The sequence below is a fragment of the Stigmatopora argus genome, chromosome 5, assembly GCF_051989625.1.
Source record: "Stigmatopora argus isolate UIUO_Sarg chromosome 5, RoL_Sarg_1.0, whole genome shotgun sequence".
NCBI classification, from domain to species: domain Eukaryota; kingdom Metazoa; phylum Chordata; class Actinopteri; order Syngnathiformes; family Syngnathidae; genus Stigmatopora; species Stigmatopora argus.
Window position 1 is genome coordinate 12,389,409 of NC_135391.1, and position 25,916 is coordinate 12,415,324.

The window sequence follows — 25,916 nt, forward strand, 5'->3', positions numbered from 1 at the left end:
GTTGTCAGTAAAAAATACAGCCGGACAAACAACACTGAAGACCCTAAAAATTGTGATAAATAAAGTATATGTGGGCTTTGTTCTGACCAAGAATTAAACTGTATATCACCCTTGTGGTCCCCAAACACCAAGTTCTAAAAGAATAAATAAGCTGCAGGTGCTGCTGCCTTTACAATAGCATTTTGTACAAAAAAGTTGGACTGAGTACAAATACTCTTACATTTACTACTGAAATCTTTTGGAATAATTATTAACCGGAGCTTCAGAAAACGTAACTTCAAACATAACTGTTGCACTCCAACTGGCCCCAGTCCAATGTTTCAGTTTGCTCAAACTGGGACCACAACAACCGCCATCCCCACAGGCACACACCGTGTTTTATCTGTGGACACGTTGAAACACACCTGCTCTGACATTTTGGCAGGCAACTCATTATATAAAAAAAAATCCCAGATTTATAACACTGTAAGATCCTTTTCCATCCATCCATCCCTTTGCTATCAAGCCTCTTTTGAGGTTCATACCCAGAACTTCAGAAATCTGAGGCAAATGATCTCTGTACTGAAGGTGGACACAACCTGAACTGGTCCTCGGTTAGTTTTAGGGCACACAGAAAAACAGACAACCAATCTCACGTACAATAACACCCCCATTGTGTGGGAATCGATCCCACGCTGCCTATACAAAAGTTGGGAATTTATACCACTGCACCACCAGCAAGCATTTAATGCACCTCCAAAGAAAACCACACAGTTTTTGTAAATGTGACACTCTACAGAGAAGAGGGGAGGTAACAAACCTGCCAAATTTGGAAGAGTACAAAAATGAAATCACCAAGTGATTTGTGAGGAAAAGCGTTACAGAAAATGAATGTTGAATCAACTTGGAGTTTGCAGGAGAACTTCAGATTTTATGACTATGATAACGTGCAGAAGTTAGATATAGCTCTTCATTTAGAATCTGTTGTCTTTCTTTTCTTTTCTTTTATTGAGCAATTATTGTAAATGTAGGCTGCAGTGCAACGTAATGAGAAACCAACCTTTGCATCCGTACATTGTATTCACGACAAATGGCGGCACCATTTGTGCCTTAATGGACAAATACAACACAAACTTTTTGAAGATACACTTTTAATAGTTTCCCCCCATTTACAGTATCCCCTGCACAAACGGTCCAGGCATCCTAGGTCATCTCAAATTGTCGTTTTATCTACTATTTACAACAATGATTCATTTTTAGTATCAACATGTCATCGAAAAACAGTGGTATGATTTACAAGTATGATTTATTAGAATGTTCATTTTCTTAACCACAGTGTTACGAAAGATTAGGACTCTGACTTGAGTCATTCCCAACCAGCGCAATAGAAAGTTACCTAATTCAATCCAATTAAATTAAAAATGATTTACTGCGCAAATACGTGTGCCTTGACTTAATGAAGTTTGGGGGAACACTGCATTAACGGAGTGTAGGTTTCAGGCTGGGAGTCTCAAAGTAACTTGAAGCAAGCGTATCTGTCTGCATTTGGCAAAATGGAGGCGAAATACGCTTTTTAGGTACGCAGTTGGAGTTACGAACTTTTTTTTTAGGTTTAAATGATGAGCATGTTATGCCCCCGTCTTGCAGGCCGGACAGATACTTTGCAATTGATGGGAGATACAGTGTTCAGTACTCAGTCTGTCCTCTGGTGGCTACATGGAGCAGGCGTAGAAGCGCTTCTGCAGGTGAGCTCCCTGCAGAAGGTTGGGCTGGGTCCTCCATTTCAAACTCCCCCAGGCAAGAGGTATCCACTGCACAGCTCTCTGCAAGTGAGGGGGAGTAAAGCGTTCTAGCCTCACATACAAAGAGAGATTGATTTCACATTCTTTGCTTTTTTTTTACCAGAGTTGCAGCAGACTCCCGAAGCGGCACAGTGGGCCCCCTCGCGTCCGCAGGGTCGGCCCCCAGTCTGGCAGGGTGTCAACAGGTAGTTTTCCTCCATACAGTGGGATGTTTCCTGAGATCCCAGAATGCAACCGAAGCCCTCCACACAGCAGATGTTGGGGCCGAAGCAGCGGCCTCTTTCCCCAGGGCCGCATGACATGCACTGTGAGGCATGTACAGGACAAAATTGGTGTTGTGATCGTTTGATTCCAAGTTTTAACTTGATTGAGACTGTGAGAACAACAGTGGGGTAACTCAATTTTAGCAAAAAGTATTTAAAAGCGAAAAAAAAAAAAAAAAAAAGGTGAATACTGCTCTAAATCAAGGCCTGGCTGCAATTTTGACTATGAGGGTGTGTACGTTAGTATCATTACTCACCTTTCATTAAACCATGGGCAATTTGACAAATTTACTTTGGGACTTTGAGAGCAATATTGTGCTTAACTGTTACAAATTGTCAATGGGTGGCAAGCATTAAACAAAAAAATAGTTTCATGCGCAAAATATCCCCCCAAAAAGTGAGACCACTTTCATTCTCTGTGCTCTAATTAAACCAAGTAAAAATAATATTAAATGTTTGTGTATTCAAATAATTTATCCTGAAATATACAATAATTCAATAATACAAATGGTACAAATATTTCCACAAATAATTTAAAAATGTCATTTGAATATTGATAGTTTTAAATTTTATAATGATGAATTGGAATAAAATGCAATACTACCATAATATATATTTGCTTCTTTAGACATTTTGATTAGTTATTCACTGGGATTTAAAAATGTTTTAATTAGCTGTGATTAGATGTTTCAAGAAGAAAATTAATAATTGAAAAGTCAAAAATAATTTTGATGTGTACATAAGTTCTTTAAGATTTTTATTCAGGTTTTATTGAAAAAATAAATTCTAAATTTCGGAATTTTCAGTTAGCATGAAGAAATGGCCTTTACCAATATCTTAAGGCAATTTAAACAGTTACTTATAAAACCCATTTTTATTAGTAGCCATAATTTATCGAACAACAGTTACTATATGACCATGGAACATTTTTGTAAAATGTAGTTTTATCACCTATTATTAACTTTATTTGTAAAATTGCAACATTTGGAACAAATCCCAAACATGAATACTGTCTGTACCTCCATAAATGTTTTAAAATTTTCAGTTGGGCATCTAGCAGAATTCAATAATGAAACAAACATCAAAATCAAAGACTTGTTAAGAGATAAAGAAAGAAAAGTAAAAGCTGCCTACTTGTCTGAGTCCATGAGTCTCGGCCAAGGCTCTCTTTCCACCCCGGGGGCAGTTCTGGATGTAGCAGGCGGAGGAGAGGGCCGAGGCTAGGGCGAGGAGTCCCAGGACGCAGAGGGGGAGAACAGAGGAGCGAGCCATCACTGCTGACTGGAGACAGATGAGCTTTGCTAGACTTTTGCTTGTTGCAGCCTTTACGGCGTGCTGTCTCTCTTTATAAATGTGCGATTGAACTGCTCTGTGACGCCACAGACGCGCCAACGAGGTCGAGGTAGATGTGTTTGCGCATCACTTATCCGCTCCGGCAGAAAATGTTTTTGTCTGTATTCAACAGGCAACAAAATTCAAGCTGCTGGTAAAAGGACACATTGTTTTTTTTTAAATTGTAAAAGCAACCCCTTAATCAAGACTTTGTCAGTCATTAATGAGCACTTCGTGATCAAGCAGTCCAATCAACACCTGACTAACTCATGGGACAATCTCAAGGTCAGAAACGGATTGACCCATGTTTTGTTTCAATGACTTGAAATGATCCAAACACAATTACCATTGTAAAGCGACCTGTCTTGCATGCTATGCATTAATGTTCACCGATTACGTGTTGTCTTGCTTATTAAGAGTTAATGCTTGAGCATTTACTCACACTTGTACTTTGCATTTAAGTTGAATTAGAAATAATTTGTGGGGGAAAAGACACTGATTCAACTCCTGATGAAACAAGCACAAATTGAAATTTACACACGTATTGCTCAAGTATAAGTTATTTAGAAGTTTTTCTTGTGTCACTCAAACACAATAGCCATTTTGATAACTTAAATCAATGAGGATCGGCATTTCAGGATGCAAACAATGAGGTGGAAAAAAATGACAATGTTAGGATTGATGCAAAGTGGTAAACAATGCCAGACACTGATCTCAGAGCAAGGTAATGGTCTTCCAGCCACAATAGTTAGTAATGGTCTTCTGTATAATTTTACCTTCAATTTTGTCTTTTACCAATGCATTGCATGCTCAGTAGGATTCAGGTCAGGTGAGTGAATTTGGCTATTTCGTAACATCACACAAAAACAGTTGTCGCGCTAGACTTTAGGCGACAGTTCATTCTTGGTTGGCCAGGTTTCCTCAGGTGAATTACATTCTTAATGGGGCTATTTAAAAAAATAAGCGCCAATGTATTGCATGCAATACAAAAAAAGAGCATTCATATTTTTAGCAGACACTATTTTGCATGAAACTCCCATAGAGCGGATGCAGGATCATGACCTTAATTACGCTTGATGTTGCCAAGGAAACAAAATGCTTGTCAATGCGGTTGTCATTTTTTGTTTTTATATACAAGTCCCGGTGTCACTTGACACTTTTTATACACTTAGTGGCAATCCCAAAGTCTACAATCAAAAAAGGTAATCTGCATAATTTTCATCAATTCATTTTAGCATCTGTGCATCCACTTTTTGTGATGTTTGTGTTTGGTCCTGTGCTGTGAGAAATTGATCTCATTCTAATAAAATATATGCCTCGGAGCAATAACAATTTAAATAAAAGGGAAAACTGACATTTTTCCATTTCTTGATATAAAACTCAAAAAGAGCAGTGTAACATGGTTGTTGATGGAAGAAGTTCAAATGATTATGAATGCTTCACTTCACATTTTATGCATTTACCCTCTGGTTATTCTGCACACTGCCCTCAGGCCTCTTTGTGTATTCACAAGCCGCTGAACCAAGGCTGCAACACTCAATGAAAGCAAGAAGAGCGTGTGGACATTATTTGTATTTCTATATGTTTTCTTATTTTCTTCCAAACTGTTTTGCACAATACATCTTGACGGCCTCTCTACACCTGAGGTACAGTGACGAACAAGGGCAAAACATTTTCAGTACTTCAGCCTTGAAGGCAGATTCATTCTCCGCGTTGTCTCTGGGAAAGTTAGTGATGCACACGTACGATGTCGGCGCGGGAAGTGGAGCTTCCGCAGTCAGAGCACATGACGCGGGTGGAGGCTGTCGTCGTGGCGACAGAGTCTAGCGAGGGTGGCGAATGATTTTGCAGGCAAGAGCGGCACAACAAGTGACCGCAAAGCAGCCGGTAAACGGCTGACGGTGCCTTTGAGTATGGAGAAAGTGTGCGAGCACAAGAAGAGCACGTCCTCTCGCCTGAAAATCACAAAGCAGAGTAGCAGAGTTTGGAATTAAATCTCGGAGTTAAGGGCTTTTCCTGTTGTCTAGTTACTTTTTTTCCATGTTTCAAGACAGACAAATTATTTTCTTAGGGGTGCCAATTGATCACGTTTTACAATACATATTGTCGTAAAACTCAAGTCATTATGAAGTGATGTTATTTTTAACGTTCCCAGATCTCACCTGCAGCATGAGAAACAGTGGTCTGACATTGAGTCGAGGCTTCTAAAGACTCAGAGACTGGAAGGGAAGATCCATGCACAGGCAAGTTAGACGTGAAGGAGGGTCGCCCCTTTAAGACGGAGAAAAGGGCATTATCCAGGCTGGCTGATAGACGTGTTTCATGCGTGCTGCTGCTGCTGCTTGGCTCTGTTAATTAGAATTTACACAGAATCATGGTAGAAACACATTTTCAAGCATGATTGGAATTCAGGTCATTTTACACTATTTTTAAAAGATCGTGGGTGACGACGTGCTGTAGCCTGACTCGGCTAACTTTTGCAAGGAGGTGGTTGGCAGCCAATTGATGCTAATGATTAGATAGAATTTTGCAACAATGAGAATGTTTGCAATTTAGAAGTATTTTACATTTAGGGGTGCCTTTATTTTCTCCTTAATACATTATGGAGGTGTCACCCCGGGATGCATTATTGCCAGAATCTCAAAATTAGGTGACTATAAATGCAAAAAAAAATTGATCAAGACATCCCTAGTGACTTTGAAGCAAAATGTTAAGGAAAAATCACTTTGTAAAATTACCTGTTAACTAACAACGACTTGAGATCCGTCAAGTATGACATTAAACAACCAAGTAAGCATTTGTAAAAAAAAATGATGAGCGCAAATACTATATTGAAAGGACACCCACCTGAGGTATCACTTCTCAATAGTTTATTCTGAGGAAGCAATGGCTGGATGTCAGCTCGTGATTCACTAAAGTGTCGTTTTCTCCCTTTGCCAACCTCCAGAATTGCGCTTTTTTCATGACGCTTAGAGTCACGTGAAGCACTTTTGTAATCTGACATCTGTTCCAATGTGGGGTCCTCTACTGTGGCAGCCACTAAACAGTGATTTTGCTTTGTCTCCAAAGAGTGTATCAGCCTTGAAGCTTGCGGCTCCTCGGCCACACCTCGCTTTCCGATCGTCCCATCCCTTCTCGAGCAGCCGTTCTGCAGAAGGAAAAGATCGATTCGTCTTTTTAGCTGTGGATTAGGGAGAGGCTGGGAGCTGGCGGTGAAGGGGACGCCAGTGAACGGGTCGCTCCCGGGTCTTCCCCATGAGGCTTCCCTCTTCTGGTGTTCCTCCAGGGTGGTGCTGTCCACCGACATGCCACTCGGAAGCAACATCGGCAGCGCCATCACTTCCTGGGTTATGGGATCAAGGAACTCTTCTGGGATTGAATTGAGGGATTGAACGCTAGAATCAAATGGAAACACAGGACATGAAGTCCAAAGAACAGACATCCAATGGATTAATGGAAAATCATTTTCCCTTAATTTTTCTCCATTAAAAAAATGTATTTCCCTTTAGAAATCCAAGCACAATATTATTTTGACAACGAAATATGATCCATTGGCTATTTTGACAAAAGTGGAAATTGCTATAAACCAAAGTAATCAATATAAAGCAAACAACAAGTATTTACCATAGAGGTGTGTCCTGGCAAGGATGTCTAATTTGATTGACGGCTGGTTCAGGTCTGGGTAGCGGTCTTAGAGTTGCCTTGTGGACATGCTCAATTTTCTCAACTTCCTCTTGGGAACAGCAACGGGCCGGTTGCCCCCACACCGCCAAAGCCTTGAGTCCCATAGCGGACGCAGCACCGCCGAAAGGCAGAGTTACGCGGAGATGCGTGACGGAGGTCAAAGAAAGGTGTCCGCGGCTCTCCAGCTCCTCTCTGCGAGCATCCTCGGGGTGAGGGGGAGGATGTGAGGTGAAGGGCGGCCGTGGATCAAAACGACAACGAGTAAAAGTAACTTTGGTTTTCTCCCGGAGTTCGCAACGGCCCACAAGTTTAAAGGCATGCTCGGAAAATGCTGCTAGGGTTTGAGCACTTTGCTGAGGCACATTCAGAGTCTTCTGCACATTCAGAGGCTTCTCCCTCAATTGTTGGCCCAAATTGAGGTGTTTTGTGCTGTTCCCATGGCCTTTTTTAAACTGCGCCTGGGGTCTGTCTTGAACTTGGTCCTTACTAAACGTCTGTAAAGGTTCAGAACTAGTGCTAATCTCCAGTCTCTTGCTGCACTGTCCTCGGTCCATGCCCCAGGGCCATAGCTCAACATCGACTCTGCAAAGTTCCACCTTGAAGTCAAAACTTAACGTCACCTGATGAACAAAGAAGGCTTGTTAACGACACTGAGCATGATGAGAATGTAAAGAAAAGACTCTCTTTACAATCAGCAATCGTCACTACATCGATTAATCCTCATTAAATGTAAGGTTATACAGTTATGGCCATTCCGAAGCAGTAATAATCTCCCTTGTTCCTTTCAAACTTCAATACTGGCTCATGTTTACTTGCTATGGGATCAATACCAAAGTATGCATAATAAAGGTCTCAGAAACACTGACTCATCAGTTAGCCTATGTCTTACAGTTCAATTGCAGAAGAATATAGCCCTACAAGGTGTTGAAAATGAACATGACAGTTGCACCAATTTCCTGAAGAACCAACCATCCACAAAAGCTCACCTAATACAGTGGTACCTCGACATACGAGCAATTCGAGATACGAGTAAAATTTTGAGCAAATAATTATCTCGAGATACGAGACAAATTTCGAGATACGAGAAAGCCAGGTGGCCAAGACATGAGAGGCTGTTTATGATTTTAGCGCACTGTCTTTTTTGCCGCATCTCTTTCGTGTATAACAGATATCTACGAGCACTGGGCGGATCGTTGCATTTTCCCGTGTTTTTTCCCCGTTAGTCAATGCATAATACAAAGTGAACAACAATGGATCCAAAGCAAACAGGTGGAATGAAGAGTTGTGCAAAGAAAAGGCGAACGTTGACAATCAATATTAAGCACGAAATAATTGAAAAATATGAGAGTGGTGTACGTGTCAGAGCTTGCTCGGCAATACGAGGAATACTTCAACGATATGCACCATCCTGAAGCAGAAGGACGCAATTAAGGATAAGAGACCTTCCAAAGGACTAACTATAATTTCCCCCTGGCGCAGTGACATTCATGACGAGATGGAGAGCCTTCTGTTATTATGGATAAAAGATAAACAGTTAGCAGGAGATAGCGTAACCAAGTCAACTATATGTGAAAAAGCTAGCAGAATTTACATGGATTTAATAACAGAGAAAGGATCTGAAAAGGGGGAGCCTTCAACACCTTCAGAATCCTTTAAAGTGAGTCATGGCTGGTTCGAAAAATTTAAAAAAAGATCTGGAATACACTCGGTTATTAGACACGGGGAAGCAGCAAGTTCCAATTCGAAAGCTGCGGTGGAATTCAGGGTGGAGCCAACCCGGAGAAGAAAGGTAAAAAAAAAATCAAACAAAATTAGAATTCGGTTTTGTGTAAAGTTAGATTAAACGTATGTTTGAGTGTGTCTGTATATATTAATCCAAGTTAATTTAAATTTGTTTGTTCTGTTACGAGTGCGTTGACATGGAAAGTCTCCCCCCTCTCTGTCTCGGTCTCCCCTCCATGAAATCCGTCCAATTTTAATATACTATTGAATACATTTTATCACTATTAAACCACTAGTTATGTGTTACTTTGTTAATAGATGTCGAATTAGAAGAAATAAAACATCTTTTGCAATCCAATATCCTGTTTTTGGTTCGTTCGAGTTACGAGAAAATCGACATACGAGCACAGTCCCGGAACGAATTAAGCTCGTATCTCGAGGTACCACTGTAGTAGCAAAATTTTACCTGCACTGGAGGTCGTAAAAAGTACTCCAGCTTGAAGCCCCGTCTCCGTTGGGTAGGGTCTGCTGATATGAGGTTTGTGACATCGAATCCATCTGCGCACAACTGCAGTCGAACATGGAAGACACAATCACGAATTACAACACAATTACAGCAAGATGGTGATTAAATCGAGACCAAAATATACTTTAGGCAACAGTGCATATCCAAAGATGACCAGTTTGTTTGGACTTTAGAGTAGTAGTCCTGTAACATGGGCAACCCATGTGCCTATTGCCCTGTGACAAAACTAATTGGTCAGAGAAGATGCTGTGTACTCAATTCGAAACATTAAAAACTCTCAAATATGACAAGGACATCCAAAGATGAGGTAATAAAAGCATAACCTGCGCAAGAGAATTAGTGTGCACTGAAGGGCAAAACAGATAAAAAGCATAAGGCCAGCGATGATTCAATCTCCCACAAAACACAGTGGCCCTCAACATCTTTATTTTCAGGCCTTTTGTTCCTTACCTTCACCAAAAGCTTCGTTATTCTTTTGTAAAGTCTACCAGAATTCTTCCACCGTGACATAGGGCACACTTGTTCATTAAGTGGATAGCGGAGGGCAAACAAAAATAGTGACGTAGTATGGCAAAATGAATTGGAAGTCACAAAAATAGACTCCAAGACAAAATGCTATGTTTCATCTGGTCAAAATGTCCAAAAGTGACAAATTAAACGCTCCACACACAGCACTTATTTTATTGATTAAAAGTTTTAGTCCATGAAATAAATATTGCAAGTTATACAAAATAAAACTGCTTATGGTAACAAGTACTCAACCAAGATGTCTGAATTGTTCACAAAATATAACAAAAGCAATCACGCATCCCCAACTTAAAGGTGTCAGTATGAAGATGAAGATTCCCTCTTGCCAATTTTCTACCCATTGATTTCATCCCACATTATTGTGAGCTAAAATATGGCAAGGAAATCATGTTTAGTGTATTTTAGTCTATTGCTATACATGCCTCCAGGATGGCTATTGAAAAAAGAAAAAGATGAATGGCTGAATACCTTGTTGCATCTTATGTTTGTGTTGAAGTGTGGCAGGCAGAGATTCACGACCATGTTCTTCAACCTAAAAAGAAACATACAAACAACGTTCAATTTAAAAGCTATACACGTAACTTATTGGTCAGGAAAGACGCATTAACCCTTTATAGGCAAATGACAGTTATGAATAATATTAGAACTTCAATGGACAAACAATGTTTTGATCAAGTGGACCCCAGGAGAAACAATCTTGTATTAATTCATTAATTAAAAACAACATAAAAAGGCCCCCTCAGATTTCATTTTTTTGTGTATTTGTATTACATTAATAGAAATAGTAATGGCACCAATACTCTACAGTTGATAATAAATAAAGTACTATTAATAATAAATAACATTTTCATTTTTGATTAATTATCATTTTTGTTTTAAAATTAATACACATTTGGCACTAACTAAAAGCACAATATCAACTATTTCATCAATGCTATTTTTAATTAAATAGACTACAGTTCCAACACCCCCCGGGATCCTTGTGATGATGAGTGGGAAGTAAAATGAATAAATAAATAACTAAAAGAATAATTGTTACCCTTTTTTGTTTCTTTTCATATGAAAAATGCAATGAATAAAAACATTTTTGTTTCACAAATAACAAAATATTTAATAACTCATTGCCTGCCATTGACAAGGCCAGACGTTCAATATATAGGACTACTAGTACTTCAGTGTCAGTTAAAATGGATTAGACGTAGTGCGCTCTCAATGGCAGCCAATGAGTTAAATGGATTAAGAATGCTGCAACTATAACTGGACTCAGGTTTGTTGAGTTGGACTTTTGATACTGACTCACCTTTGATGAACACACCAGAATCCGGAAGAATGTTCAGCCCAAGTAAAGAAGCGATTGTGTAGACTAAAATCGCGTTTATATGTGCTTGAAGGGGATCATAAGGAGGTTGTTTTCGATGACCTCCGGAAAAGTTAAAACGGTAATCTACGGTGTAGCGCTTAATAATATGGATAGATCAAATGTTGCATTTAAATTGACTCGATTTAATGTGCTAAAACTAGCTTGATTGCTAGTACCTACGGAACGCGAGAAGGCACAACTTGGCAAACGCGAAAGTGCCATTTTTATTTCAAATAGCATAGTCGCGTCAGAAAATACATGCAAAAGTATGCGAATACTCTTACCACAACAAATTTTATACATATATATATATATGTATATATATGTATATATATATATATATATATATATATATATATATATATATATATATATATATGTATATATATGTATATATATGTATATATATATATGTATATATATATTTGTGTATATATATATATATATATATAACTAATTAAGAAAGTGCACAAATAACAAATAAGGAAAAAAAATAATCAAGTAGTAATATTATAGATAAGTAGTAGTCAACATAATAAGTAGTAGTTAACATAGATCAAATAAAATACTTAAAATAAAATACATATTTTGTGTCACTAAAATATTCTCCGGAGATACTTTAGACCAATTTTATTTCATTTAAATTTTAAATGAAGTAGATATTTTAGTAGAAATATACTACAGTAAATGGAATCACTCAACAAGAATATCCAAATTATTCACATTTATTCAGTCAGCTGATTTTAACAAAGAAGTGATTTTAATCAGGCCAGAACAATACTCATAACATAACTGTAAACAATAAACCTGAAACATATCAAATTGATAGTATTTTGCTCTCTAAACAATGCAATACTGTAACTACAATAATCACCTACATCAAAAGGAGGCTCTTTTTTCTTTTTTTTGAACTAAGTTGATATTTTTACACCTTACACCTCCATGATAGACTCATAGGCTGTCTCTACAATTGGAAAAAAATCACACACACACACACTCTCTCTCTCTCACACTCACACACACACACACAAAATAAAACTGAATGGCACATTTTCTTGTTCATTTTACCATATTTATAATAACAGTAATAAAGATGCTAATACTGTGTGATAATTCTAGCGATAAGTTAATATTCTTGAGCAACATCTTTGTATGCCGGCATGAACAACACATATAAAAGCCATGATATTCACACTGGAATCCAATGTGCATGTCAACCGGTCATGATGTAGTGCACTTAAGATGAATTCTCCCAGTCTACTTAAACTATGCAAATAGACAGATGCACGAGATTTGACACCCGCTTCCCTTTCTGTGTTTTGGTCTACTTGACAAAAATCAAATAATTCTTTTTGAATATATATTATATATACTTGCAATATTGCCACTAGTCCCTCTATATCAGTCTTTATAAACTGGCACTCACACACGCGCACTCTCTCATTCACACACATGTACAATCTATAACTATAAGTATTTATTTCTTGTATAGTATACATTCTCTATTTTTTGTTTCACTTTGGGATTTATTTCCTGACCTTAAACGAATTAGGATGATATGCTTCCATTCATTTGTTTCCACTGTTTCACAGTTGAGAAAGAAAGTCATTTTGGAGCACCAAGATAGGATCAACACTGACCTCTGGGGTTCGTTTTTAGTCAACGCAGGTGAAGGTAAACTTAGAATGGCTCCTAATATTTGGATTGAGTTGATTATCAACATATATTTAATTTATTATTCTAATTCATATTTAGAAAATATAAGCTCTGTTGGATTTGAGGATATCTTTGACACATGCATGTTGGACATTGTGCATGGAATGTCATGAAAACCGCCTTGATTGCGAATGTCAGTGTGATGTCTCCTAATGTGGAATAAGTGGTTGACCTATATAGATATATATTCATATTGAATCAAAGCACTGAAAATGATATTCACACTTGATTTTTTTTTAACCAGCAATACTTCTTCTCTTGCACATGCTGGAAATGATGGAGTAAGGCGCTCTCTGGCCACAAATGCAGGTTACCGTCACACACTCTTGACCACTAGTTCTACTTGTACGTTATACGACTGACACAGACTTACAATGAATAATAAATATCGCATAATAATAATAAGAACAAGAATAGAATACTCTTGTTACTCTGACAATATCCCTGATTGTCTTGGTCCTTTTTTTCCTGGCACGGGCATGAAATAATCGACCGTTGTTCACGTCACCTTAACATAGTATTCAGTTTGTGGCTCTGCACTGTGGCAAACTTTTTAGGGAGTGGTGTGCAACATGTGAGAGAAAGGCTGCTTAGAAAACCAATTTACTTCCTGCTTCCATCACCTGCTTGTAGGTTGACATGTTTAGTGTTTTCATGAATCTGGTCAGCTAAAATGCTCTTACAGTACGATGTGATGTGGTGTTATGCCAGTGTGGTTACTGTGCATTTTTTGGGAGAGTTTTCCGGCACGTTTTCTCCTCAAATTTCGGTGGACTCTATCCTCTCCAGACGTGAAGGTCCTGCCCAAGGAGGGGCAAGCTGGTGGAGAGAGGGTGGCCCCTTCTGGTCTTCACACGGTGGGGAAAGGGTGAGGGTGATCGGGCCAGAGAGGGACGGTGGCGGCTGAGGAGATAACGCTATGAGGGATTGCGGAGGTGGAGAACCAGAGGAGGAGGCAGGGGAGGTGTTGGTGACCGTGGTGGTTGGGGCGGTCTGGACGCTACTGGGTTTGGTTCCCAGCTGGCTCATACGTTTCTCCAAAGCCTGGTTCTTCTGCAGGGTCTCCACATAGCTCAGTTGTAACTGGGCTTGGTATTTCAACACCCGCTCTTTCTCGTCCTGCCAGGTGTGACGTTCCTGGTCGAAGTTGAGCGCCTGGCGCTCGCGTTGCTGCCTCTCGAGGCGCAGGGCGGCCTGCAACTGCTCCAGCTGTCTGCGCAGCTCAACCGCCTCGTCCCAGTGGGCGTCCTGCTGTCGTTGCTGGGATTCCTGACAGAGCTGGGCCTCGTGGCGCAGCTGGGCCTCGTGGCGGATGTGGGCTTCGTGGCGGAAGTGAGCTTCCTGTTGCATGTGAGCGTCCTGGCGCTGCTGCTGATGCCACTGCGCCTCCTCGCGCTGCTGCCTTTGAGCTTCCTGCCTCTGGGCTTTGGCCTCGTCGCTCTGAAGACTCAGCAGGGTGTCGGCCATTGGGGGCAGTGAGTTGGAGGACTCGGCGGGGGCTCGCGGGCAGTGAGCCATTCCCCAGGGTGGCAAGAGGCCCGCGGCGGCCAGGTTTGGGCTCATGACAACCTCCGCTCCTCTGCTGAACTCATTCAGAGCTCGTTTAAGACTGAGCACCTCTGCCTCAAAGACACCGAGTTTCTCTCGAAGGATTGACACCTGGGGGAAGTAAACAACATGACAACATATATATGGGTTAAATAGGGTGAAAAAACATGATATGGGGTTAATAAATATTCTAGTTTGGTCATTGTAGGCACCTCGAGCACTGTGTAGTTAGTCTATTTATCAATTGACCTGCATTCCTCTAATTTTCATTACTGTGTAAATGTCAAAAGTTGAGTTTTGTGATGATAATGTTTTTGGGAAATGTCAATATCAAATAAAAATATTTGAAGATTCTCTTTAAAGAATGACAGATGATTCAACATTTTAAGGCAATCATTATTAAATGGGATGATCTTCGAACTCCTGCCTAAAGTGCAAATCTAAATTTAAGAGGAAAAAAAATCTTTGTAAGCTTCTTATAAGCTCATCCAGCACAAAAGATCAAATTGTTTTGGCTTGGGCTAAATGTTGTTCAATCCCCACTTCGACACGCTCCTGTTACTCTTTTCCAGCGAGGATTTCGAGGATTAGAATTTCAATTATTTGGATTTACTGGGAACCTTCTAGATCCAGCAGTTGCGCTTATTGGAAATTAGATTCTGTATTTAGTTCTCTGCACTCTTTTTGGGTCCCTTCATAGTTGATTAATTTCAACATCAAATTTAAGGTAAATGTCTTGGGTATTTGTTTTTCAACCATAGTTAGCTTTGTGTTTTACTGAGGATCTTGCGTGATGGAGCTATAATATGGAGGTAATAAAGGGTTTTTGTCATTATAAAACAAATACAAATGAGACTTGCCTCTGACAGAGTTCTCCTCAGGTCTGCCTCACACTTCTCCAGCTCCATGCTTTTGGCGCTGTAGGACTCCTTCAGTCCAAGCATGGCCTCCTCCTGATTTCTCAGCTGGGCATTGAGCTCCTTGAGCTGGCCCCTCAGGGCCACCATCTCTCCTGCCCGCTGCGTCACTTCGGCCTGGCTTTCTCTCAGCTGTTGCTTTAGCAGGGAGATCTCGCCTGCCTTCTGACACACCTGTCACATCGGGATGAAGGAGAGAATTAATTATCAGTGCCTTAATTCGTTTGTATGAACACAGGGCATGGCTGTATTTATCCACAAGTTAGCAACTAGAAGTATTTTTACTCTGCACTCTGACTATATTGTCAGAAATGTGTTCCTTTTCATTACAATCATAGGAAATGGGATGACAGTTTTAGATATCATATCTTACCACTTGACTTGGGTCCTGTCACCCCTGACTTAGTCACGTATTGTTCTGGATCGTGTACATTTGGATTGAATTGAATTGGATACTTATATTGTCATTATAAGTGTAATAAGATTTAAAGCTTCACCACAAAGTGCGCAAATAACAACCAAAAACAAAAAGACAAATAAAACGTCAATACATAATAACAATAAATAACATATAAGTAATAAATAAATAAGTAGCAAACAAAGTAACATAATAAGTAATCAACAACATGAATAAGTAGGCAATTGCACAAATAACAACCACAAACAAACAGATAAATAATCAATAAAAATAAATAATAACAACAAATAAATAATCCATAAATAAATAATAAATAAACATTAAACTGTACATTTACGGTGTAGGTGATAACACTTATATAAGTCTGCCACCGTCATGGGCATTCAATGAGTTAAGAGAGAAAGGAAAGGTAAAACCTTGCTAAACAATAATTAAGACAGAATGGACAGAGTTTGACTTTGCAGGTGGCACTTCATTTGGGTCGCTTACCTCCCACTTGGTCTCTTCCAGACGTGGCAAAATGTCAGCCTGTTCTTTCCTGTAATCCAGACATTTTCTTTCCAGTTCCTCTCGCTGGGCAAGTAGAGCTGCCATCTCCTCCTGGAGTCTCCTCTTGTCTTGGGACAAACGGGTTATCTGTGCCTGGAGGGCGGTCTGCGAGCGCTGTGCGCGCCGTGTAACCTACAGACAAATACGTAGAGAGTTTTTATGCGCAATTTTGCCCAGATTTTATGCGATCCATGTCGGTGGTTGTTGCACTCAAATGACATGTTGACCAGAATATTTGAAGAATGTGAAGTGATATTTTAAGTGGAGTGATTGGAATTGGACTATGCGGCGAGGTCACCTGTTGCAAGCGTGAGGCATAGTTCTGTCTCAGCTCGTCCATTTGTCGCTCCCACACGCGCTGCTTTTCTTCAAACACCTGAATGATGGCAGCTTCGCTTTGGTCCAAGTTGCGGCGCATGTGCTGCACCTAGTTGGATGCCCAAGGCATTGGCAAGTGTTATAATAGACCATTGTAAAAGAAGATTGGCTCAGATATGAAATTTGGGTTGCATTTGTTTATGGTACAGTACAAGGACTAAAATGATTGATTTATGTGTCATTTGGATTTCACACAAAGCCCTGCTTTATTTATTTCATTTAAACCAGATGGAGCAACAACTACAATCCTAACCTCTTGCTCTTTCTCCCACAAGCGGTCTTCCAGGTCCTGGATGATGTCATCCGAGGAAGAGGAAGGCCGTAAGGGTCCTGGCGCATCACTCATGTGACTCAACCTTTGGTAGGATGAGGAACTCTTTCCCGATGATGATCGACCGCTGTCTGAGGCACAAAGCCCATTCTGGAGGAAACAGTGAGGAAAAAATATGATTTCCTATTCAGAGAGCTATAAAATTTGGATTTGCAAAAGTGCCTACCTGGTAGCCAGGCTTTTCCAGTTTGTCTAATCCCGCTGCCACCCCAGCCATGCCCAACCTGTTGATTTGGCTTGTGGAAGCACTTAGTGGCCCTAGTACCGCTGGGGGTCCGCAACCAGAGCCCGAACCAGTGTAGGTGGGCAGGCTGGTCAGAGAGTTCCTGCCTGAGTCGGACATCCCCCCCTGAACCATTTCATTAGGATTTCCCACTCCCTCACCTCTGCTGACCCTCACCGGGCTTTCCTGGTCCAGGAGGAGGGCCTCCGGAACCTCTCCTGACTCTCCCCCGCCGCCATCTCTGCCTCTCCTGCCACCTCTCCCCTCACCGTAGCCTTCTGCCCTCCCCTCACTTTTGCCCTCACTTCCAGCCCCACCTGCTTGGCCCACGAGGTTCTGCATGGAGTGGAAACTCTTCGGGACCACTGGTTTGAAGGCGGAAGGACGGACTAGGCCGGTGTCTCTCTGCATTGCCTAAAAAATAGGTTGTTATGAGAGCAAAATCACAGCGCAGATTGCATTCAACCATCATTCTTCTGTCACGCTTAATGTTTCCTAGCTCAGGTGAAAGCTGGAGCCAATCCCTGCAAACTTTATCACCATCAATCACTGGACTGTCACACATTGATACGTATGCAAATATGGCGCTGCATGAGTGGACACATACATTTTCTCCTTCAATTAGAACTGGCTTTTAACCAGTCTTCATGAACAGTCTCTTTACTTCAGTTCAATTTACTTGAAAGCCAAATACTTGATGGAAATTCTTTATTTTTGGACTGTTCGAAGAAGCTGGGGTACCTTAATTTCCAGGCAGTAACGTATTATTTGAGTGCTTTAGTTGTTGTTCTTGGCAAGAAGTTTCTGGGATATTTTTTGCCTATCCTTCATCTTGGTATATCCATGCCATAATTCAAAACTGAGACTCAAGACTGGAAGTGCCAATCTGTCTGACTTCTGATCAAATGTTATCTACCTGGGATCTACCATTACCCCTTAACTCAGTAATTGGCTCCAGTTTTCCTGAACCATAGAAACTAAATTCCGACCTTAAATCAATGCTTGATCTTTTTCTGCAAAAGATAAGAAGCCTTTTTGAGCATTTTTCTTTCGTCTAGTGCAGGGATGGGCAAACTATTCCACAAAGGGCCGCAGTGGGTGCAGGTTTTCTTGTTTTCTGCAGAAATCTCATTGGTTAAAGTGTCTTTGCTGGATCGGTTGCAACAAAAACCTGCACCCACAGCGGCCCTCGAGGACCGGTTTGCCCACCCCTGGTCTAGTGCCTCCACAAAAATCCTAAACGAGTGTTAAACTGTGAGATCTTATTACTGGTTATGAGTTGAAAATTGGAGAACTATGCTCGTGTGGTTGTAGAATACACAGATTTTATGTTTAGATAATATGTTTGCTTGCTAATGAATCTTGCAAGTGAAATTTCTTGTTCTTTTGTCAATAGATTTTATGTGACTTTACTTTGTCTTTAATGTTCATCATCTCAATATTTTGCCATCTGTGATTTAAAACCAGAAGAGAGAATTGCTCAAAGAAGTTCCACCTGAAACAAGTGAAACAACAGGATTTCCAGAAGTACCTGCTCCAATTTTCCTGACACCGCCATGATTTTGGGTGGATTGTGTCCAGCTGGGTTATTTTCACCGTCGGCTCTGGTGGCCACCATCTCTCTGTGCTGATGCTGGTTCACCCCAACGCTGTTCTTCTCATTTCCTCCTCGGCCCACGACGTTACCGCAAACGTCCAGGCCTGCGGCCTGCAACTCCCTTTCCCGTTCCAGGCGCTCCCCTTCCAATCTTTCCCGTTCCCGTTCTCGCTCCCTTTCCCGTTCTCTCTCCCGTTCTCTCTCAATCTTCTCCCTCTCGATTCTTTCTCTCTCCCTCTCCCGGGCCCTCTCCCGTTCCCTCTCCCTCTCGCGCTCCAGCCTCTCTCTCTCCACACGTTCCCTCTCTCGCTCTCTGTTCCTCTCCCGTTCTCGCTCCCTTTCCAATCTCTCCCGGTCCCAGTCTCGGTCCCGGTCCCTGTCTCGCCCCCGTTCCCGTTGCCTCTCCCACTCCCTCCTTAGTGCAGCGTTTCCACACTCCAGCTGGCTGTTATTGTTGGGTGGCGCCATGATACATTCCGTGTTGGTGGTGGACGCCGTTTCAGTGGGCCGGTCGGTACAGGTGCCGGTACCGACGCTAACACTCCCTCGTTCGTCGCTAGATGCCGTGCCGTCGGATATAGTCACGGGGGGGCGGGGCAGACGCTCTGCGCTGCAGCTGCGGTCACCAGGGCAACGCCGTGAGAGAGGAGGGGCGCGGGGCAGCGTGGTCCTCGTGCCTACGGACTTCATGGCAAATTCCTGCTCGCCTGCCACCCCACTGCCAACACTGCCCATAGCGAGGGGGTCAAAGGTCAGGGGTTAAAGGTTAGGGGTCAGGTTTGGGGAGGGTCACAGAAACATTTGGATGCAGTGTGGGTCATCACAACCTAATGCAGGTAGTGGGGGCACACACACTAGAGGAACACAGAGAAATGAGAGCTGTTATACATATTGTTGCTTTGATGGGATTAGATAGATGCAAATGACCAAACAGAGAGTAGATGAAATTCGCTTTGTGTTGACTGAATGACCTGTAACTGTCTGGTTTTCGGATAAGCTGGAATTTTTCAGGCCTTTTGTTGTGATGTACCATATCGAAAACTTCTTTAAGACGTGTTTTTGCCATTTTGATGCGAGAAATCATGGATGCATTTGAAAAGGGATGACTAGCTGGAAGAGTCACAGCCATATGCTCCCTTGAAGTAAGTAGCATGTCAACATGTTGCATTATGAGGAACATTGGCTAGTGAGTGATTGTGTATCATCCACTCAAATTATTTAAAGACAAATCAATTCATTGTGAAATTAGCGACTCATTACTGATGTTAAAAATGATAACGTATTTATTGTTGGAAAAAACGTTATTAGAATGTTAAATCCAAAATACTATTATGGTTGCATATTCAAAACAAGAGCACCCTTAGTGAACTTGTTGAAAAAAATCTAGGAATTCCATGAATTCAACGCCACTCTTTTGATACTATCCCATGGCATACTATTAAAATAGTAATCTAATCTTAAATAAAGGCAAGTCTAACCAGTGATGCATTTTGAATATTTCAATGCAAATATCCACTTTAATTCTATTCCCATTCATTTGTACATAAATTCAAAAGTCCACCAATAACTGACACTCACGCAGCAGTAATGTCACAGCAACAAAAAACGCAGTATTTGCATGGAAAACTGTGAAAATAAAATGATAAAAAAAAAGTTGTACGTCTACAGTGTCATGACTCTACACTCCCTCCTTGTATTTTTTACTACCTGTCCTCCACTCAGTCATATTAAATCCGTCACTACTTATGGGCACTGACCCACCAGAGGATCATTGGATTTCGCTATACACTAAGAGGTTAGTGAGGCCCTTGTTTACCACATGAACCAAGTTCCACTTTGTGATGGTGTCAAGTGTAGTACCATACTAATAATCTCTGTGTGCATGTACCATAATGTAAAGCTTCTATTAATAGAAGCAGTTTTTCAAAAAAACATAATACTACACAACCTGTGCAAATTCAGGACATGTATCTTGTTTTCCACAACCAAATATAATACTCCGTTTGATCAGATAATGTGTGATAACTAATCATTGTACAACATGCTTTTTACTGATGTTGTAGAATGATGTACGAATAAGCCCACTTTATCATCCAGTAGTTTGCTTCTATTACATGTCACAAAATCATGTTATTTATGGATACATGGCGCCATGCAAGTGTACTGAATGTTCATTAATTTATTCATCTTCTGAGCCATAAAGGTTGCATGGGTTGCCAGGGCCTATTGCAGCTGATTTCGGGCGTAAAACAGACTACACCCTAGACTGGTCGCCAGTCAGCCACACGGCCAATGACCATTCTCACTCACAATCACACCGCCACCACTGGGAATCAAGCCCGTGCTTGCCTGCACCCAAGTCAGGCGAGTGAGCCACTACACTATCAGGCATCAGATTTTTATACAGAATATTGTGATGATTAATTTCCAATGTCATGTAGAATTATTATCATCACACATACATGCACGATCCCACCACAAGTATGAATGATAGCTTCAACATGATTACTTCATCTGGGGTGACTATAGTAGTAATGGAGTGAGTAGCCGTAGTAGTGTTTTGTACTGTATATACATACAGTTGCCTCGATGGTTGTCCGCCCCCCCCCCCCCCCCCGTACCCCCCACTCTCGCTCCCTCTTTTCTCTGCATCCCTGGGCGGCAAGGGCGGCTTTATAGCAGCATCCGCATCGAGCCCTCATTGCACCGCTTCCACGCACTCACTAGGCCCCGTAGCTGCAGCCCCACGCGCGCCGTGTTCTCCGCCATTGCAACCCCCCTTTCTCATCGCATCCCAATCCCATCGTCGACATTGACGGAAGTTCAAACGCGCTACCGCTTGATTATTATTAATCATTTGCACCCTCCCTGCCTCCTAGCGACCGTGCATAACAACCCTATTGAGGCGTTCCGTCGTCAAAAGCGATACTCACTGATTTTTGTTGTTGTTGCAAGGAGCTGGAAGGCGGGCTCCGCGTTGTTGTTGTTGTTTTTGTTGTTGTTGTTCCACGGTCAGTCTCGTTTTCCCCGGGCCCCGATCATCGTGCGATGCCGCCGCTCGGGATGCCGTCCTCGACCGCTGTCAGCGTCGGATGCTGTTGATGGAGTCGCTCGGTTGATACGCGCATCAGCTGAGAGACACACACCCACTTCTGGACCCGCCCCTCCGGCTGCGTGATGTCAACGCCCCCCTTTGGCATCCTTCCAGTCGGCGCTCTCCCATGGGAGAATACCTTGCATGGAGGATCTCATCTCATCTCATTTTTTGAACCGCTTTATCCTCACAAGGGTCGCGGGGGGTGCTGAAGCCTATCCCAGCCGACTTCGGGTAGGAGGCGGGGGAAACCCTGAATCGGTGGCCAGCCTATTGCAGGGCACGAGGGACAATTTATTGTGTCCAATCAGCCTACCATGCATGTTTTCAGAATGTGAGAGGAAACTGGAGTACCTGGATAAAACCCACGCAGGCTCAAGGAGAACATGCAAACTCCACACAGGTGGAGCGACCTGGATTTGAACCCAGGACCCCAGAGCTGTGAGGCCGACGCGCTAAACACCCAAGCCGCCGGGCCTGGATGGAGGAGTAAATATGTTGAAATGTCTCAAGTTCATGGTATACGTTGTGTTTCTTTTGTCATTGGGAGTGGAAGAGTTTGCTATTTTGCAGCAATACTAGAGTACAGTCTTTATAATAGGTTTTACACTAGGCTTGTTTGGACCCCAGTCTAGTTATGTATTAAAGGTTTAGGTTAACACGAAATTGAAAGTTTTAGCGTTTTAAAAACATTTCAACTTTGTTTTAAAACTGACTTTCTTGTGGATTAAAAAGGCCTCATGCAGTCTTTACTCTTGCGTTAAATGAGTCTGCCATTTACGTCTGTGGCAAGTGGTTAATCAATAAAGAGCTTTTTTTTTATTTTCTACATTATCAGTCTAAGTAATGATTGACACAGAAATAAACAACCAATACAATTTCAACTTCCAAGACATGATGGTATGACGTCATAGTGCGTTTGCATAGAAAAATGCTGCATGCTCTCTATACAGAGGCTTTAATGACTATTGGTCGCAAGAGGTCGACACAATCTTAAAAATTCAGTTCATTTGGATTTTGTTCCATGCAAAAATCCCTTTATTTAAAAAAGAATAGTTTTAACCAGGCAGTTCCTTTTTTTTAATCCATGGTTAATTCCTCAATTTGATTCTATATGAGAGCATATCTGGCAAAAAAAGAATGATTACTTAAGTTTGCAGCAGTGCTGTATTTAATTAACATGAGCTATCATTTATCCTCGCACCGTCATTTTTTTTCTTCTACAACTCTTTCTGCTCAGTATTTCCTGGTAGTCTGGAGGGTTCTCTCACATAAAATAACAAAGTTACGAGGTTTAAAATGGCTTACTTCGATAAAGAAATATATAAAATTTTGGAGTTTAGCTGACGCCTGCTACTCTAATGCTGCTTTTACACCATGTGAACGATTGATTTGTTCTTCCTACTTTGTACCATGTAAAAACTAGCCAAGACAAAAGACGTCAGTCTGAAAAGTAGAGCATAAAAATCCCTTTGTGCTGCCTGTTTACTTGGACCTATAAAAGTACTGCAGTACTCACATTGATCTCACGAGTTAAAGTCTTTTGACCTGTCATCGCACTTTGGTTTCAGCTTCCTCTTATTCCACAGCGACCATCCAGCAAGGTAGAAGTCAGAAGACATGTCTGGAGTTCTTCATACAAGTGGAAGAACTTTAGGACGATGCATGTGCATTATCACAGGAGCATCCAAGGGATTTGGGCGAGCACTTGCACAACTTGTAAGTATTCATCTTGTTTGGGGAAGACAACAAAACTGAAGAGACAATGTCATGTGTTCTTTCAGGTGTCAAGCTATCTTAAGCCGGGGTCCGTGCTCCTGCTGGTGGCTCGCTCCGGGCCTTTGCTTCTTGAACTGAAAGAGGAACTCCAACAAAGTCTTGATGGCATGCAGAACCTCACTATAGACTGTGCAGCAGCAGATCTGAGTACAAAAGAGGGCGTAGAATACACTGTGAACATGGCAAGACAGATGAGCCTCAAAGAATTTGACCATGTGCTGCTTGTTAATAATGCAGGTGAAACTTTACAGTCTACATTTGTAGAGGACCATATTGGACCAAATCTTTTATAGATGCCTATGCATGTTTGGGCTACTAAGTGAAAGTTAGCTTCAACCATTTTTTTATATCCTGTCATTGATTTGTCTAAATCAGGGACGTTCACACTTTTTTTGCTCCAAGATCTACGATTCATTGAGCCAACCTCCCGCGATCTACTTTGTTGTTAGGCTTAGAATTTAGTGTTTGGCAAAGCGGTCATGGAGTGGGTGCAGCTTTTTGTTCCACAGACAATTTAGCCAACGAGAACCACCTGACTGCAATCCACTGTTTCCACTTCTAACATACTGCATTTTTGGAAAGGTATGACTTACTGAAGGGAAGTTCAATTTTTTTAGCTCCAAGATCTACTTTTCAAGGAGTTAACCTACCATGATCTATCTTTTTACAGGCCATTGACAAAGCTCAGCAATTATATAATGATATTTTATGTCCTTGCAAGGAGATCTCAATAAGAACATCAATTTATTAACATCTGTTATTTTTGCCGACAGCCTCATTGGGAGACATTTCCTCGTTTGAAAGGTTCACCGAGCTCAATCGGGTCAATTCCTACCTAGCTCTCAACGTCAGTTCTGTGTTGGCGCTGACCGCCGGAGTGTTGCAAGCCTTTCCGCCACAAGCTGGACTGCGCTGGAGTGTGGTCAACTGCTCCTCAATGTTTGCACTGCAGGCAGTGCCCTCTTGGGTGCTCTACTGCACCGCCAAAGCAGCCAGGGAGATGATGTTCAGGGTTCTGGCAGCCGAGAATACCAAAGTCAAAGTGCTTAGCTACTCTCCAGGTATGTGCATACTTATATTTTGAAAATATTTCTAAAAATATAAAGAGTTTTTCACAGTGGTAACAGATATTCTCTAATCTTATTTTGCCAGGGCCAATGGACACAGAGATGCAGAAGGATATTCAGAGGCTGACAGGCATCCAGTATCACCTTCACCCATGCATGGAATCTGCAACCAAGCTGATGAGGGTTCTTCTAGACAATGACTTTGCCACAGGATCACACCTTGATTTCTTTGAGTTGTGATCTCTGTGATACGCTATGTATGTATTAGGGCTGTATGAAAATGGCTAAAATGACGTACTGTGTTTTGTGGCTCACATCTGCATTTCTGAACGCAATGTATGGAGTCGGTGGAAAATACTATGTGATGAACAGCCAGATTTCCTTTGTTTGATTTGTATGTTATTTCAGTCCATGTGTACATCCAAAAATGTAACTCACTTGACTACCTGGATGGAGGCTACAAGTTCTTACTCACTCTGTTTTTCTTGGTGAGCAAACAAAGTAAAATTGTAATTCCTCCATTGTGGAATCTCAGAGTCCATTTTTTAATTAGTCTAAAGGTTAGTTAATTATATTAACTGCAGAGTTATTGTTGCCTGTAAGTTAAGAGACAGATGGTAGAGGGAGCCAGGCAGTTGTAGTTCATTTGGAACTTGTGAAGTAAGCTTTTTGATGGTGGAAAGTCATTCCTATTTTATTCCATTATACAGTATTGTTCATTCATTCAGCCATCTTCTGCGAGGCATATCCTCACAGGGGCCTCGGAGGGTGCTGGAGCTTATCTCAGCTAACTATTTATAGGCAGGAGTCACTGACCTGTTTGCCAGAATATCGCAGATACAGTATTGTCAAATTATGCACTGTAAACAAGTGTTTGCCAATTCACACAGTGACCATTCAAAGCAATCTTACAGCACATCACTTAACAAACATGTCCAAATACATTATGCCGCAGTTTAAATTTGTACCTTCTTTAATTTATTCATTCTGCCTGTTACTGTTTGACACTGGTAGCAGAACAGAACTGAATTGTTGATGTTGTAAATCCAAATGTCCAGTGACATTGGGTAATTTGCCATGATACACCACATGACTACTTAGGG

At 41.4% G+C, this 25,916-nt stretch overlaps 4 protein-coding genes across 4 annotated transcripts; 1 reads left to right on the forward strand and 3 right to left on the reverse strand.

Moving 5' to 3' along the window:
* Positions 1–1,149: 1,149 nt before the first annotated feature.
* Positions 1,150–3,498, reverse strand: LOC144074322 (vasotocin-neurophysin VT 1-like). The gene is made up of 3 exons (XM_077600696.1): positions 3,179–3,498; positions 1,882–2,086; positions 1,150–1,802 (listed from the first exon to the last, which is right to left on the reverse strand). The coding sequence occupies exons 1-3, from the start codon at positions 3,314–3,316 to the stop codon at positions 1,666–1,668; spliced, it is 480 nt and encodes a 159-aa protein (XP_077456822.1). The 5' UTR covers positions 3,317–3,498; the 3' UTR covers positions 1,150–1,665.
* A 989-nt stretch (positions 3,499–4,487) lies between these two features.
* Positions 4,488–11,379, reverse strand: ubox5 (U-box domain containing 5). The gene is made up of 7 exons (XM_077601680.1): positions 11,137–11,379; positions 10,305–10,368; positions 9,249–9,350; positions 7,001–7,680; positions 6,224–6,771; positions 5,539–5,724; positions 4,488–5,331 (listed from the first exon to the last, which is right to left on the reverse strand). The coding sequence occupies exons 2-7, from the start codon at positions 10,356–10,358 to the stop codon at positions 5,105–5,107; spliced, it is 1,797 nt and encodes a 598-aa protein (XP_077457806.1). The 5' UTR covers positions 10,359–10,368; positions 11,137–11,379; the 3' UTR covers positions 4,488–5,104.
* A 526-nt stretch (positions 11,380–11,905) lies between these two features.
* Positions 11,906–21,968, reverse strand: lzts3b (leucine zipper, putative tumor suppressor family member 3b). The gene is made up of 8 exons (XM_077600873.1): positions 21,807–21,968; positions 18,808–19,727; positions 17,220–17,690; positions 16,976–17,143; positions 16,643–16,771; positions 16,285–16,476; positions 15,321–15,551; positions 11,906–14,571 (listed from the first exon to the last, which is right to left on the reverse strand). Exons 2-8 carry the CDS (start codon positions 19,606–19,608, stop codon positions 13,672–13,674), a joined length of 2,892 nt encoding a protein of 963 aa, XP_077456999.1. The 5' UTR covers positions 19,609–19,727; positions 21,807–21,968; the 3' UTR covers positions 11,906–13,671.
* A 1,192-nt stretch (positions 21,969–23,160) lies between these two features.
* Positions 23,161–25,334, forward strand: sprb (sepiapterin reductase b). The gene is made up of 4 exons (XM_077600876.1): positions 23,161–23,686; positions 23,752–23,983; positions 24,520–24,807; positions 24,899–25,334. Exons 1-4 carry the CDS (start codon positions 23,588–23,590, stop codon positions 25,051–25,053), a joined length of 774 nt encoding a protein of 257 aa, XP_077457002.1. The 5' UTR covers positions 23,161–23,587; the 3' UTR covers positions 25,054–25,334.
* Positions 25,335–25,916: the final 582 nt, after the last annotated feature.

Excerpts from the sequence above, each read along its gene's own strand:
- LOC144074322 (XM_077600696.1), bottom strand. The coding sequence starts at position 3,316 with ATGGCTCGCTCCTCTGTTCTCCCCCTCTGCGTCCTGGGACTCCTCGCC. Across the intron at positions 2,087-3,178 it reads AGACTCATGGACTCAGACAA|TGCATGTCATGCGGCCCTGG; the intron begins GTAGGCAGCTTT and ends CATGCCTCACAG. Across the intron at positions 1,803-1,881 it reads GGGAGTCTGCTGCAACTCTG|AGAGCTGTGCAGTGGATACC; the intron begins GTAAAAAAAAAG and ends CCTCACTTGCAG.
- ubox5 (XM_077601680.1), bottom strand. The coding sequence starts at position 10,358 with ATGGTCGTGAATCTCTGCCTGCCACACTTCAACACAAACATAAGATGC. Across the intron at positions 7,681-9,248 it reads TTTTACGACCTCCAGTGCAG|GTGACGTTAAGTTTTGACTT; the intron begins GTAAAATTTTGC and ends TTTGTTCATCAG. Across the intron at positions 5,725-6,223 it reads ATTGAGAAGTGATACCTCAG|AGCCAAGCAGCAGCAGCAGC; the intron begins GTGGGTGTCCTT and ends TCTAATTAACAG.
- lzts3b (XM_077600873.1), bottom strand. The coding sequence starts at position 19,608 with ATGGGCAGTGTTGGCAGTGGGGTGGCAGGCGAGCAGGAATTTGCCATG. Across the intron at positions 15,552-16,284 it reads TGGAAGAGACCAAGTGGGAG|GTGTGTCAGAAGGCAGGCGA; the intron begins GTAAGCGACCCA and ends CCGATGTGACAG. Across the intron at positions 14,572-15,320 it reads TGAGGAGAACTCTGTCAGAG|GTGTCAATCCTTCGAGAGAA; the intron begins GCAAGTCTCATT and ends TACTTCCCCCAG.
- sprb (XM_077600876.1), top strand. The coding sequence starts at position 23,588 with ATGTCTGGAGTTCTTCATACAAGTGGAAGAACTTTAGGACGATGCATG. Across the intron at positions 23,687-23,751 it reads GGCGAGCACTTGCACAACTT|GTGTCAAGCTATCTTAAGCC; the intron begins GTAAGTATTCAT and ends GTGTTCTTTCAG. Across the intron at positions 24,808-24,898 it reads AGTGCTTAGCTACTCTCCAG|GGCCAATGGACACAGAGATG; the intron begins GTATGTGCATAC and ends TTATTTTGCCAG.